We start from the raw sequence: 14,234 nt of genomic DNA, 5'->3' as shown, positions 1-14,234 counted from the left end.
AACGCACATGGCTCGTATGTTTCCCCATCTCCTACACGTCTGCTTATCCCGTATGTGGCATTAGCTGTCAGAGTTGTCATGTTGTTCAGGAATACAGATATGAAGGCAGGAGTATAGCAGGATGTAACGTTGCTGCCTCGAGTACTCCGACATCAGTGCAGGCTGTGTGTCTCGTCCTTCTGCCCCCCTGCCTCATGGCAGCAGCTTTGGCAGGAGGGGGGCGGGTCGTGCCCAGGCTTAAATGCTGTCACCAGTATATGACTGCGGCTATCGCAGTGTCGTGTCCCAGTGTGCATTTGTGTCTCATGTCTTAGTGTGCATCATTGTCTTCCTGGCGCTGTGTATTCTTTTCTCCTATCCCCGTGCCCTGTTGTCCTGTTCCTGTGTCTCCCTGTCAAAGTATGGTTAAGGGTCTCCCTTCTCCAGTGAGGATATTGGTGCTTCCTTGTGCCATTGCCTGTCACTGTCCCTCTGTCTCCGCGTGCATTTCAGTGCCACCTGCCTCAGTGTACGTTTGTGTCTCCATGGTATTGGCATGCCCTGTGGCAGAAAGAACGGAGTCTCGTTCCCAAAGCGCGTCGGTGTTTAACAGTCACCGAGCATGTCTCCTCTCCAATTGAGCATGTTAGTACTTCCCATTACCGTGCGCTGTCACTGTGCCCCTGTTCCATCCTCCCTGTGCGTATATCAGGGTGTCTTTGCGTCTGCCAGAGCATGTCGGTATATCAACACGAGTGTCCGTTAGCGTCTCCTGTGTCGCTATCTACGGTCTCTGAATGAGCCTATCTCTTCCTGCCCCAGTACAATTTCAGTGTTGCCTGTTAATACTTTGTCACACTGTTCTGTGCTCGTGCCTGTTAAACGCCCTGTGACAGTGTCTCCTTCAGACAGTGATGTCCTTGATACCCGTCATTGCACTGTCAGTGTCTCATTGCCCAGTTTCAGCTCGTTAGGACAAAAAGCATGAAATAGTCACAGCAGGGTCTCCCTATAGTGTGCTGTCCCCCGATAGTGTGCTGTCTCCTTATAGTGTGCTGTCACCCTATAGTGTGCTGTCTCCCTGTAGTGTGCTATCTCCCTGTATTGTGCTGTCTCCCTGTACTGTACTGTCTCCCTATAGTGTAGTCAGTCTTCCGTGCCCAAGTGTAAGTGAATGTCGGCCACTTGACTCAATGCCTTGCCATCCTAATGCACATAAGTGTCTCCCTAATTGAACATGTCAGTGTCTCATCTCCATTCTGTCCATTTCCAATGTACCAGTGTACTGCATGCGACTCCTGTCCTAGCGGTCACCGTCTCTTGTTCCAGTGTACAATGGTGTCTTATTATCCAATGCTCGCATAAGCAACAGCTAACCATTCACAAACAATGTTTATATACCAATTGCAAATTAAAGAAAAGAAATTAATGCAAAGCATTGTCATTTACAATGCCAGTAACTCAAACTTTAATGCTGCGAGACCTATTGCATTGCAAATGCTTGTTATTAATGTACTGTTGATACCACAATATAAAGAAATATGATTACAGAGAATTGTCTTTGGCCTTCCTTACTTTGCAAGAAACCACAAGACTGTGATAACAGATGTTTTTAAACTAAGAGTAATTTATACGATTATATTCACCAGACATCTCCACAGCTTTATCCCCTATTTGGCAGTGAAGGGATGGTTTGAAAGGCTAAGAAGCAGGACAAGCAGGCCAAATCTCAATTATACATTTGACGTGATTCACAAACATAAAAGAAAACGTACAGGCAGACATTTACGCCTCAACCTCAGCATGCGTTTCCTTTTATTTCCTATTCACTCAAATCCCTGGGAAGCTGCTCCAGATGCAGGTTTCCAGGCATGATATAAGAGGTGGCAAGTGAGTTTTTAAAGTCCGCTATTCACGCAGTGTGGATTTCTCCAGAGCAGAGAAGTCCGCACAGAAAAAATGGGTCTCTCTGTGCAAATGGACTTTTTCCCCTGGGGCAAAGAAAGCCATTTATTTCTATCCTCAACAAACGTGGGGGTGATCAGTTTGCCTGCTCACCCTGGAAGGGGAGTTACTACAGCAGTTTGCTGAAGTAAATCTCTTGACCTTTTCCAGGGTGGAGAAGTGTTTTGGAATACCCACAGATGTATGTTTGTGGGTGTTCCCAACTTCCAAGAGAAAACTCGCTTTCAAATGTCCATTTCCCAGACAAGAAATTGAGTGTGGATTTCTCTGCACTCATGGTGGAGAAAGCTACACATATATATTGGTTTACACCTACCAAGAATTCTTTCCTGAATTTCTGGAATGCTTTAAAAAAGGTAAATGTAATCATAGGCAGATGAGAAATTCCTGGGGCTCACCCTGTTTACTTCTCAATGCCTGCTACCCCACTTGGCCCTGAATCTTAGCCATGAACGTTTGTTGATATGGGATGAGCTCCAGTGAGTAAATGACATTTTTTTCCTGTTTTGTTCTATCCATTTCCGGACAGGCCAGTTATGACGGTCCCCAGTATGCCTGCTTTACCATGCCATCGCACCAACCGGCCTTACACAGTCTACGAGCTTGAACAAGTCCGGCAGCAAACCAAGAGGTAGGAACACAGGAATATTACAAAAACTGAGTCTGTGGTGGAAGCTGTGGATGCCACTCTAGAGCGAGCTTAGCTCCTTCATTCAGTGGCTGTTAGTTAAGATACTGCCCAAGAATTTGCTTGTGAGGAAGGAGCTCAGTGTCTGCTCGCTCCATTTGATCCAAATGCACATTTATTATTTATGCTTTTTATTGAGGTGGAGCCCTGGGGTGCTCACAGCTGGTCCCAGATTTTGGGTAAAAATGTTCGCTGCTCTAGAGAAATCCCATTTGCTCAGTGCTCGAAGGCGAACAACTGGCTGTGCTCCCTCTCTGTCTTCTTTCCTCAGTGGTTGTTGTGAAAAAAGATCCCAGTTATTGGTTGCCTCCGTTACTTGGTGTTGGGGCTGCCAAAGGGGATCTAGTTCCTTGGCTCCATTACTCCATGGAAGGAACCTCAGGCAAAGATTCTTTCTTTCCTCAGTATTTGGAGAAGAAGGCGATCTGTCCTTAGTTGGTTTCTTTGTTCGGTGCTCGAGGAACAGAAGAAATCCTCCCAGTCTGTGGTGCAGCAAAGAAACTCAGTGTTTGTGGTAGACAATACTTATATAGCTCCTCAGGTGCCCAGTTTTAAACTTCACAATAATCATGCAAGAGGGAGGTAGTGCATTGTACAAGCCTGGTGTTTGAAACCCAATATGATCATCAGTCTTTTTTAAAAGAGGGGTTTTAGTAAAGTTCATTCAGTGTACTGGGATCTGCCCAACTATGGACTGTGTGTAGAAAATACTGCCATGCCCAGTATTCCCACACACATCTCTCTCTGAAGGTCTGAAGAGGCCAATGAATATCTAAAGCAGTTGCCACACATGATTAAAGCAGTTGTTTAAAGAACAAAACTTTTCTTTCTTCTGATCTGTTTTTCTACCTGTATAGTGACAAGCAGAAAAGAGATATTTATGGCAGCATGCTTATTTTAGGCACTCCTTGGGTAGTTATAGAAAAGTTAGACTCTCTGTATATTTCTAAACATTCCGACCTACTGCACCTTGTCTCAAACTGATTGTAATATTTTTGCAACAAATATCTAATAGCTTATGTTATGTATTTAATTAGGTACTAGAGATTCTTATTTTATTCTTCATGTTTGCAAACATGCTCTTTTTTTAACATGAAAGAGCTACGCACCAAGGGTTTAAGTGGTTTGTGGGAAAGGCAATGGTGTGACCATGTGGAAGAAGGAATAAAGTACCCCTGCTGTATATGATAAGGATATTGCAAATCATAAGGTTATGAAGCTTTCATTCTATAACCTTATAAAGGAATTCATCTTTCGGCCTTGTCCCTCTATGTGGTCATGGAACTCCTCTGTGAATTGCAATATCCTTATAAAGTGTGGCAGGGCGCTCTTTATGCCATTTATAATGTGTCCCTGTGTTTAACGTTCTAAGATTAATTTCTCTTCCAATATTGGGGAGGATGGTGTTCATCCTGGGGTCCTCACACTGCTGCCTTGACACAAAAGCCTTCTAGCTTCAGCCACCATCTATGAGTTCCTTCATTAGAGCAGAGACATGCCACTAATGAAGAGAAGAAAACATGACATACCTGTTCTCAGCATGGATCCTCTTTCCAGATTAATTCTGGAATAAACTCTGTAGTCTGGAAGAATTCTGGAATTTCTTTACAAACACAGGTTTGCAGTGGAGCACTTTCTCAAAGTAATCACTTCCATAAATACAGCTTTATGAGACCCATGACATCAGAGAACACATAGATTCCAGGTGATAATAGGGACTGCTAGTATGCCCTGAACCAGATTACATGGACATAATCAACTCATCAAAAATCCAGTGGTGATGTTGGTTAATTTAACCCCCCAACATCACAGAACTGCCCTCCCTGTCCCATTCTTAGCCCCTCACCATGAGAGCCTATGTGAAGCGGAAAACCAAATCTTAGGAAGGCACTTGGGTGCAGAACATTACGGCAGTCTATGTTCTGTCGAGAGCTCCACCCTTAGCATGGGAAGGCTGCAGTCCTGGTAAGGCTTTGAAAACGGTATTTCAGGACCTCTGGTGCAGGTTGAAAAACATATCCATCAGGGTAGAATCGCTGAAGGTCCTTTCTGCGTGGTTCAGGAACCTGTCAGTAGAAAGCCAGAAACAAAAGCACTGCAGTTATTTTTAACAATCACATAGTCTACAAACCTCTAATTGAGAATGTATACAAGTTAATACTGTTTGGACTGAATCTCACTATTTACTGTCATTGCTCAGAATGTAGATGTGTCTGTAAGATTGTTTTTGACCGAAGATAACTCAAAGAGAGCACACTGTAGGTTAGATTATCAAGCCCCCTACAGACTCAGAGTCGAATGCAAGATACCACAAAAAGCATTCCTCTTAACCTCAGCAGATAAAGAAGATTCTGAGATCTCCACTGTCAGTATGTGTGTACTGGCATACCAGACCCTGTCTTGTGGGACCCTCCTGGAGAGTAGCCAATGCTTCTCAACCCATGGGAGTCTAGGGAAAAGGTGTGGAGCTAAACTGCATCATCTTGATGGATTCATGATAGGGTAAAAGAAAAACAATAAAATGATGGGCAGAATTATTTATTTATTTATTTATTCAAAGTTTTATATAGCGCGAACAAGATCCTTACAGATATCAGAGCGCTTCACAAAGACAGGGTAGTGGTAGTAGGAGTGAACAGAGATAATGGGAGCAGTATAGTAGTCGCTAACATGGTGGGGTAATAGTAACAAACATAAAACATATCAAAATACAGTCAGGTAAACAAGTGAAATAAGACGGCACAAGTCATTGATCCCACTACAGGGGTGTTCAGGTGTTCCTTGGGTGTGTGGATGGCTTATACCAAAGTCTTAGTGTAGCGAGAACACTGAGTGGGGGCATCTGGAGAGTGAATCAACATGTATCATATATTGCTTGAATCAGTCTCGGTCACTGAAAACTATCATAGTCAGTATTCCAGTACATTGTATATTTTTATCGCTTGGCCACTCCAGACAAGGACCAACTTTATTCAAATGTACTTGGTCGAAACTCAACAGGAACAGTTCATCCTGAACCGGCAGGCCACGTCTCCTCTGAACAGGAATTTGAGCTGGACTGTTCCTATAGAAGCAGGACCAAAGGCTAATTTACATTACATCCTTTATTTGTTTTTCTCAGGATATGGTCCAAAGCACTGGATCATACTGGCATCCCAGTTAGGGAACATGCTCAGTATGGCCACTCAGCTGTTTGTTGTCAGTATCAACTTTGAGACTGTTGCACCATTGACTTCTTTACCTTAGATTGAAGTGCAAAAATCCCAAAACCCACATGTGACTGTTGTCCACTTCCATAAGACAACTAATAGCTAGGGAGTCAGAAAGGACTGATGTGAAAAGGGCATGAATAAGGTTCTACCCGTAACATCTGTAATCGGGGGTGGAACCACACATGTACTCTCTCCTGTCATACTTATAGGAGCATCAGGAATAGATTCCATACAGGCTTCCTGTAGAGTAACATTGTAACCATTTAGTTTATTCAAGATACAGGCCTCTTGGACAGCAGTGCTCCCCTGCATGGCAAGTGTGTAATAGAATTGGCTACTGAGCAATCATAGTCCCCACCCAGAGTTCTAATACCTGTTTTAGCCTTTGGGTTGCAGATTATCCTAAGAGTGTAAAGAAAAGGGCTACATATAGCTCAGTTCAAGCGCAAAGGGGCCCATACTGAATGGAGAATTTTCAGGTCTATCCACCTGCAGGTCTGCCATCACCTGATCTTAGGTCAGCTTTTTGCTATGAGCATTTATTCACTTATTGGAGGGAACATGCCTTCTTATTGGGCTACATATTGTCAATGGTATCCTTTTTCTTAACTAAATGACTAGACCTGGTGCCTGAGCCTACATATTGTTCTAGGTGTGCCTTCCTCCAATGTAGGGAGTGTGCCTTATATTATAATATTGTTTCCCCTACGCCTCTGGAGTGCACATGTGGGATCTTGGGACGTGTGCACTGCTATGTGTGCCAGTTGCCTTAAAGGAGTGAGTGTATTTGTTCTTCCGGCCCTCACACCACCACTGGTGTACCTTACCATATTGCATTATGTAGACCTTCATTTAGTGCCTTCGGTACTCGGTCGGATTTCTCCACCTTACCACTGGGATTGATTGAAGTAATGCAGCACTTTCTGCATCCTCCAGCTAGCTGACTGCAGCCCCTGCACTGACTGTGAGCATCAGTTCCGGCTTATTATTAACAGAATCCTGTTTTGTAAGGAACAGCCCTGCTTATCCAGCTTAACCTGCTGGTTCTCGATTCTTAACAGGTCCACCCCGGCTCCCTCCTACTGTCCCCTGATGGAACACATTATTCAGACAACCCATCGACTATAATAGGGTACTTGCCTTCTTCTTGCATATCAGAGGTATATTTACAAGTGGATTGCACCACTGCAACACATTTTTTTTGCCGTCCCAGTTGCGCAATGCCCTGCACCATATTCACAAAGTGCAGTTAAGCCACTTTTTGCAGCTCAACGCCGATTTGTAAATATGGTACCCTTTTACGCAGATATCTGTGTGAAAGGGGCATGCAATGGGTGTTGCTGTGGGCATTTGACTGCAACACCTATTGCTTTTTGACGCTGCGCCAGATTTACAAGGAGGTGTTAACCTGAGGCAGCGCCAAAAACTAACCCCATGTAATAGCAGGCGTTAGAATAGCGCAACAAGGAGAAATAGTTTTATTTCTCCTTGTGTTTGCTTTTTCTATGTGGGCTGCATTCTGCAGCACACATAGAAAGAGCAAAATGCCATTAAGTATTGTTTATGTGCAGGAAGGTGTCCCTTGTTTCACATAAACAATCATTAAATAATGACGATTTGCTTCTTCTATGTGTGTTGCAGAATGCAGCACACATAGAAGTAACAAATCGCCATTATTGATTGTTTATGTGCAGGAAGGCACCTTCCTGCACCTAAACAATCATTCCCTGTAACACAGGCACCCTTGCACTATAGCGAAAGGGTGTCTACGTTGGCGCTAGGCATCTATTTTTACCGCTAGCCCTAGGGAAAACACAGGGGTGCACCATATTGTTGTAATTACGGCCCACCCTGTGTTTTGGAAATGGCGTAGCATGGCGCTGCGAAATTTGCAGCAGCTCTGCACTTCGTCATTTCATGTAAATTTGCCCCTCTCTGTCTTGGGATTGCAATTCTTTCAGTCCTGATGATGACCCCACTATACATAATGGGATCGAAATGCCGTCTACCTTAAAATACACAGACCTTATATGATTTTATATATGGATTTTTCTTGATTGGCCGTGCTCTTCTTGTTTTACTAATACACGTTTTCTTCATGCTTCATTAGCTGAATGTGTCACTTCAAAAAAGAAAGCACATTTTCATGCACCCACGCTCACTACACAGCTATATGTTTTCTCCAAAAAAAGGTGTTCATTTATTTACTTATCTTTTTTTTTATCTTTTAAATTGTCTTTGGGTACATAGTATTGTACACATTATTACTAGGGACCATTATTTCCTATAGTTATTACCCCAGGTTCCCAGTGGTCCTTGGGTTCCCTTGTTAAATGGTACTACTTTTAGTGCCAGCACGCTGCTATGGGTGCTCCTTACATTACTGGAGTGTGTGGGTCTGGTCATGGGCTTGCACACAATCGGGGGCAACACTTGCATTATTGAACTTAGAGGTGGCTTTATGCTCTTTTGCTTTCACATCTGTCATTAACTATGCCATTCTCTTCCTTTCTGTTCTGGATTTGTGCACTCTACTCCCTCAACCATTGTAGTATGAAGTCAGGGCTTTACCACACCCGCTATGAGGCAGCCCAGCTGGAGAAGAGCGTCAATCAGCTACGTCGCATTCACTCTCGTATGCGGATGGAGATAGAGAAGGTGCAGCTCCACTTTGGGGGCTCAGTGAGGGCCAGCACCCAGGCCATCAGAGAGATGCTGCAAGCACGCTGCATCAGCCTGGGGCAATACCGAAGGCGATATGAGAGCAAGCTGTCAGTGTGAGTATACGTAGAACAGCCAGATGCCTTGCATAAGACTAGAGTAAGGTTTACCATAGCACACAGAGACAGAATGGGCAAAGGGAAGAGTCATAGTACGAGCAAGTAAAGCCAGGTCAACCAGAGAAACACTGTGGAAGAGAGAAATCAGTACTGCACATATCACCCAAAGACCGATAAGTAGGCATCAAAATAGGAGACAGTACCACCCAGGGACGTTAGGGCCAAGCGGCAACAAGAATGACCATGCCAACGAGAAACACAAGTGGGGTAAAGACTGCACAAGATAGGCCTTAGCAACCAGAAACAAGCTGGGCAGTGAGACTGGAGAGCATGGCAGGCCAAGCCAACCATAGCTTATCTGAGAGTGATGGGTAGAGGTAACAGTATATTTATCAGCAAGGGGGAAAGTGAGCAGCAACATAGCTTGTGTCAACTAACCAGATACATGTTAAGTGGAGAAAACAGAGAGCAAGTCAGGCCATGCAAACCAGACAGTCTGAGGTCAGGGAACAGAGGTCAAGGTGGATATACCACCTTATAGAGAAGCAAGAGCTAAAAGAGTAAGACAGGCCATCTCATGCAGAGGTAGGCGGAAGAGGGCAAGACGGGCCACACTAACTAGAGACAGACACATAAACCATACCACAAATATTCACACGATGGTAAAAGGTACTGTGGACTTTGGCAACCAACCACAGACTGAGGGGGAGATTTGAGGAGCATGATCAGCCATTGCAGCTACATCCATCCTTGGGAGGGAGTGCATGAACTTATCCATACTACATTGAGATTCACAAAGAGTGAGACGGGCCATGCTGACCAGTGACAAGCTGAGTGAGGTGTGCTATACTTACCAGACACATATAGTGAAGGAAGATTGAAGAGTAAAACAGACCACAGAGGAGAAATGCTTTTATTCCTCTAAACACTTTTCGACTTTGCACGTGTACTGCATTGTACAATACACAACCAAAGTGTGAAAAATGTAAAAGTTTGTCTAGGTATGGTATTCCCTTGCAGTACAAATCCTATGTCAGACATGACACAGGCACCTACCTGTACAAGACCTATGCCAGCCCTGACACACAGGCCTTTGGACTATGGTGTTAAGATGTGTGTGTGGCACTAGACTGGCTGATTGTGCGCCAACGCTATGGAGAGAGCAGGACAGTGCCAGATCTTAGTACATAAGGCACTGTCCTGCTCGCTCTTCATCTCATGCAACACAGTAACTTTGGTCAATGCTGTGCATCAGTTTTTAGTAAATGTACACCAAAATTTTACATTCAGTATGGGTAAACAAGAAAGCAATAGTCTGGAGAAAGATGATGTATAAAGCAGGGCTGAATGGAAATACTAGCAGTGACAAACATGAGGTACTATTTAGTAGCTCAGCTAACAGGGGTTGTTGGACAGAACTCTCTCAGCAATTAAGATAATGGTCATCCATGGAGAAATTCCTTAACAAAGTTAAAGAGCTTGCATGGATTCCTATAGAACATAGGCCCAAAAACACCTACAAAGGCCCTTTATTGAAAGGCCCTTGTGGCAGCCAAATTCTGATGACCTCCTACAATGCTATATAAAACCCACAGACTACACCCATTCTTTTATTATTTTTACTTCTTTTTATTAAACACGCTAATAATACAACACAAGGCTGAAATTGTTTACATGTATATCACTCTTTGGATTCACGCTTACACCCATTCTTGACTACTTGGCATCAAGTAGGTGTGCGGAGTGAGTAAATGCACAATTTTGACACGCATGATATGGAAGTAGCCCACCACTCAGGCAACTGTAGAAAAAAAAGATTCAGGATCCGTATAAGGAAAAGATATAGATTAAGGCAACTGGTACTAAGTCACACAAATAATCAGTAGTAAGGCACAGGAGTAGAATCTCTGCTTGAGGAAGGAGGACTAAAAGCAAGCATGTGCTAAATCTGTAAAGGTTCTTTGACAAAGAGAGCATTCATGAAGAATAGAGGAACATGGAGAGTTGGGAGAAAGATTTACAGACCGGTCTCCAGCTTGGGGAAGACATAGTTAATTGAAATTAGGGAATAAACGTATACAATATTTTGCGAGTTATACATGCACAGGCTACTGAGGGTGAGAGGTGTCTTAGTCTTAGTGCATATTCTATGGGAATGGAGAATTACTAGATGGACCTTCTCTGCCAAATAAAATTTCCAAGTAGCAACCATAGTAGGAACGGCATATGATAAGAAGAAAAATAAAGGACACAGGCCACAAAATATACTCATCACCCTTCTATTAGTAGTGGCAATGACGAAAATTGCCTTCTGGTGAAAAAGCCAGAAACCCCAAGAGCCCTGGTAGTTTATGAGTATTAAGAAAGAAAAAGGACAATAAGCAAAGACTATTTTACAATACTAAATGCATGAGCATCCTCCATTAGTTAACAAACAAGAAGAAGATCACAAGACATCTAATTACCTCTAAAAGCTCTTATTTTCATTTTTTAGCTTATCTGTTTATTGTTTTTTGATTATCAGAGCTCTTCTTTTATTAAAAGCAACCAGACATTAGAGCAGGCATAAAGCATAACAGTCTTTTTCATCCAAAAAATGTGTTAATTAATAGTGTCAAAGATCATGGGTTTCTTTTGGAACATGTAACAGCACTAGGTGCGAGTGGCATGGAGATTGTTCCCATTTATATTACGAGAATTTCATAGTTTCCATGAGAAAATCAACATAAGCTCTTCTTACATGATCCCCGCTGACAAAAAATAAGTTTGGCTTTACTACTGTTAAAGTAAATTAATACAAATGTATTTTAAAAACGAGGACAGCTAAATGAAGGAGTGAGGACAGGCTCATACCATCTATAGAAGTGCTGGATGACAAAAACCAAATCAGGCAATACCAGCCAAAGGCAGACTGAGGGGCAGACCAAAGAGTAACATGTGCAATACCATTTAGTCAATTCAATTTTCAATTCAAATAAGTCTTTATTTCGACACATGTATCATAAAAGACTATACAGTTTATAAAAGAATACACATATTAAAAAAGGGCGAATGACCCTGACAGTATCAAGTACAGATAGTTCCTTCCAGGAAACAAGTCAACTGGTTATTCCTTACAATAAGTAAATATAATTTAAAAGTAAGCAAGATTTAAAACTTAGTCAATAATTTAAATTTAAAAAGATATGAGGTCATTAACCAATTGGCATCACAGTGATAGTAATACGTAAAATTTAGGAGAGAGAAGCCCATTTTAATTCTAGCGTAACTTTCTCCTCCTTATAGCCCACATCCAATGCAAGAATTTGGAGACAGCAATTACAATACTTTCGGAATAATTCGTTTTGAAAATCCTTAAGGCATCTGTCCCAGTGGTGATGCCCTTCAACAGACATACCGGCTTCAGCCACTTGTGACGTGGATGTTTGTACTCGGGGCAGATGAAGAAAATATGGGCTATACTCTCCGGCTGAGTGATACAGAATGGACATGATGTATTATTTCCAGCATGCCATTTGCCGGTAAAGGAATTGACAGGAAGGGTACCCACCCTATACTGGTGAAACCGTTTCCGATCTTCGGGAAGTGTAATGATATCCCAATAGCCCTCATAAACTGGTTCATGCTTGAGCTCTAGAAAATCTCTTGTGAGTGATAGGCCAATGCAAGTTCGAAGTTTCGCAATGACACCATTGACCAGTAAAGCTTCCTAAGAACCTTTCGAGGTGGGAAGGGGTTAACAGCAGGATTCTCCCACAATGGGCCCAAGCCCATGGTGGTGTAGACAGCCTTAACCTCTCTTAACCATGGAATTCTGTTGGCTGTGTCCATGTTTCGGACTCCACGGAGGGCCTGGGCATATTGGGAGAGTTCCGGTGTTACCCAGAGCCTCCTCCAATATGCCACAGGTCTATACCGCGCCACGTCCTCAAGTCGTTGACAGCCCAGATCATAGTAGAGAGGCAAAAGTGGCGTAGATGACGGGAGACCAACTAATCCCCTCACAAACTTGTTTTGGGAGTTAGCTAGTGGTGTAATATTACTGAGCCCCGATAATTCAGCCCCATACAATATGGAAGCGCTTATTTTAGTGTTGTTGATTTTAAGTGCTGGGGCAATGGGTTTTGTAGCCGAGGGGCGCAGTTCCCTTGTTAGTACTCCCGCTAGCTGGGCATGTCTAGTATCTAATTGATCAATATGGGGTTTCCATTCTAGCCTTGAACCCAGTGTAATGCCAAGATAGGTAAAGGATTGGGTCTGTTTAAGCAATTCGCCGTTCATGATGGCCCTCCCTTTCACAAGCTTATGTTTGTGCATGACCATGAATTTGGTCTTTGACACATTGATGGTAAGGCCGTAATCTTTGCAGAACATTTCAAAACGCCCAATAGCCTTCTGTAGCCCATGTTGCGTTTTGGAAATTAACGGCCACATGCGTCATTGTTGCCGTTTGCGATTTCTTAATTGCGAAAATTAAGGAATCGCAATTAAGAAATCGCAAAAGGCTATGCATCAAGAAATCCCAATTTGTTTTGCGATTTCTTAAAATTCCTTAAATGCACAAAAGTGCATTTATCATCTTACACACACACATGCACTTGGGGCATGCGTGTATGAAATATGCACTTACAGTTATATTTCAGGGGTGGGGGGTCCTTTGGACCCCCTCTGCACCCTTGACATTGCATTCTCAATTTGCGATTCACAATTTGCGAATCGCAATTAAGGAATCCCTTCCCATTCATTCCTATGGGCCTAGAGGCCCATAGGAATGAATGGGAAGTCATTCTCAATTTGCGATTAGCAATTTGCGAATCGCAAATTGAGAATGCAATTTCAAGGGTGCAGGGGGGGGTCCAAAGGACCCCCCCCCCTTCCACCCCTGAAATATAACTTTAAGTGCATTTTTCGCACACATATGCCCCAAGGACATGTGTGTGTGTAAGATGAACCTTTCATAAATGCACTTTTGTGCATTTTTGAAAGTTTTCGCAAATTACCATGAAGGTCAACTTCATGGTAATTTACCTCTCCCTATTTGTGAATTCGCAAATTTAAAATGTTCATGCATTGCATTTAAGAAATCGAAAATTGCGATTTCTTAAATGCAATCGCAATTTTAGAAATCGCAACATGATTGCGATTTCTAAAATTGCGAAAAACATGATGCATCCCAATTTTGTCAATTGCATTCGCAAACGGCCGAAAATTGCAATTCGCACCGTTTGCGAATGTAATTGGCAATGATGCATGTGCCCGTAAGAGTGTCATCTGCAAACATTAGCAGGGGTACCGGCATTCCATCCAACTTAGGGGCATCCGTTGGGTCATCCCTGAAATAGTCGATAAACCAGTTAATGTACAGCGAAAATAATGTCGGGGCCCGGACACACCCTTGCCTTACCCATCCGAGGATCGGGAACCTGTCTGTAACTTTGCCTTGTTCTCCCCACCGGACCTGAGCAAAGTTGGCATCATGTAGTTTAATTAAAAAGGCGAGTACTTCAGTTGGCATTCCTTGTTCTTGGAAGACACTCCACATCTTAAAAAGCGGTACTAAGTCGAAGGCCGACTTAGATCGACAAATGCCGCATATAGAGTGGCACCTCC

General features: G+C 43.1%; 1 protein-coding gene and 1 long non-coding RNA gene across 4 annotated transcripts in view; one reads left to right on the top strand and one right to left on the bottom strand.

The window, feature by feature from the left end:
- Positions 1 to 14,234, top strand: part of QRICH2 (glutamine rich 2) — a 418,913-nt gene that overhangs the window by 345,601 nt on the left and 59,078 nt on the right. For 2 of the 3 annotated variants that reach the window (XM_078654585.1, XM_078654583.1), the window contains 2 exons: positions 2,474 to 2,575; positions 8,397 to 8,621. In XM_078654585.1, coding sequence (XP_078510711.1) covers positions 2,474 to 2,575; positions 8,397 to 8,621 — 327 coding nt within the window. The remainder of the gene's footprint in view (positions 1 to 2,473; positions 2,576 to 8,396; positions 8,622 to 14,234) is intronic. The other variant, XM_078654584.1, reaches the window with a different exon arrangement.
- The window catches only part of LOC144770241 (uncharacterized), a 70,879-nt gene continuing 58,090 nt past the window's right edge, over positions 1,446 to 14,234 (bottom strand). Inside the window, exon 3 of the long non-coding RNA XR_013598845.1 lies at positions 1,446 to 4,698. This is a non-coding gene — a long non-coding RNA (uncharacterized LOC144770241). The remainder of the gene's footprint in view (positions 4,699 to 14,234) is intronic.

This window comes from Lissotriton helveticus, chromosome 7, assembly GCF_964261635.1.
Source record: "Lissotriton helveticus chromosome 7, aLisHel1.1, whole genome shotgun sequence".
Classification (NCBI taxonomy): Eukaryota; Metazoa; Chordata; class Amphibia; order Caudata; family Salamandridae; genus Lissotriton; species Lissotriton helveticus.
The sequence above is the reverse complement of the archived record's forward strand: the minus strand, read 5'-3'. Positions and strand labels throughout refer to the sequence as shown.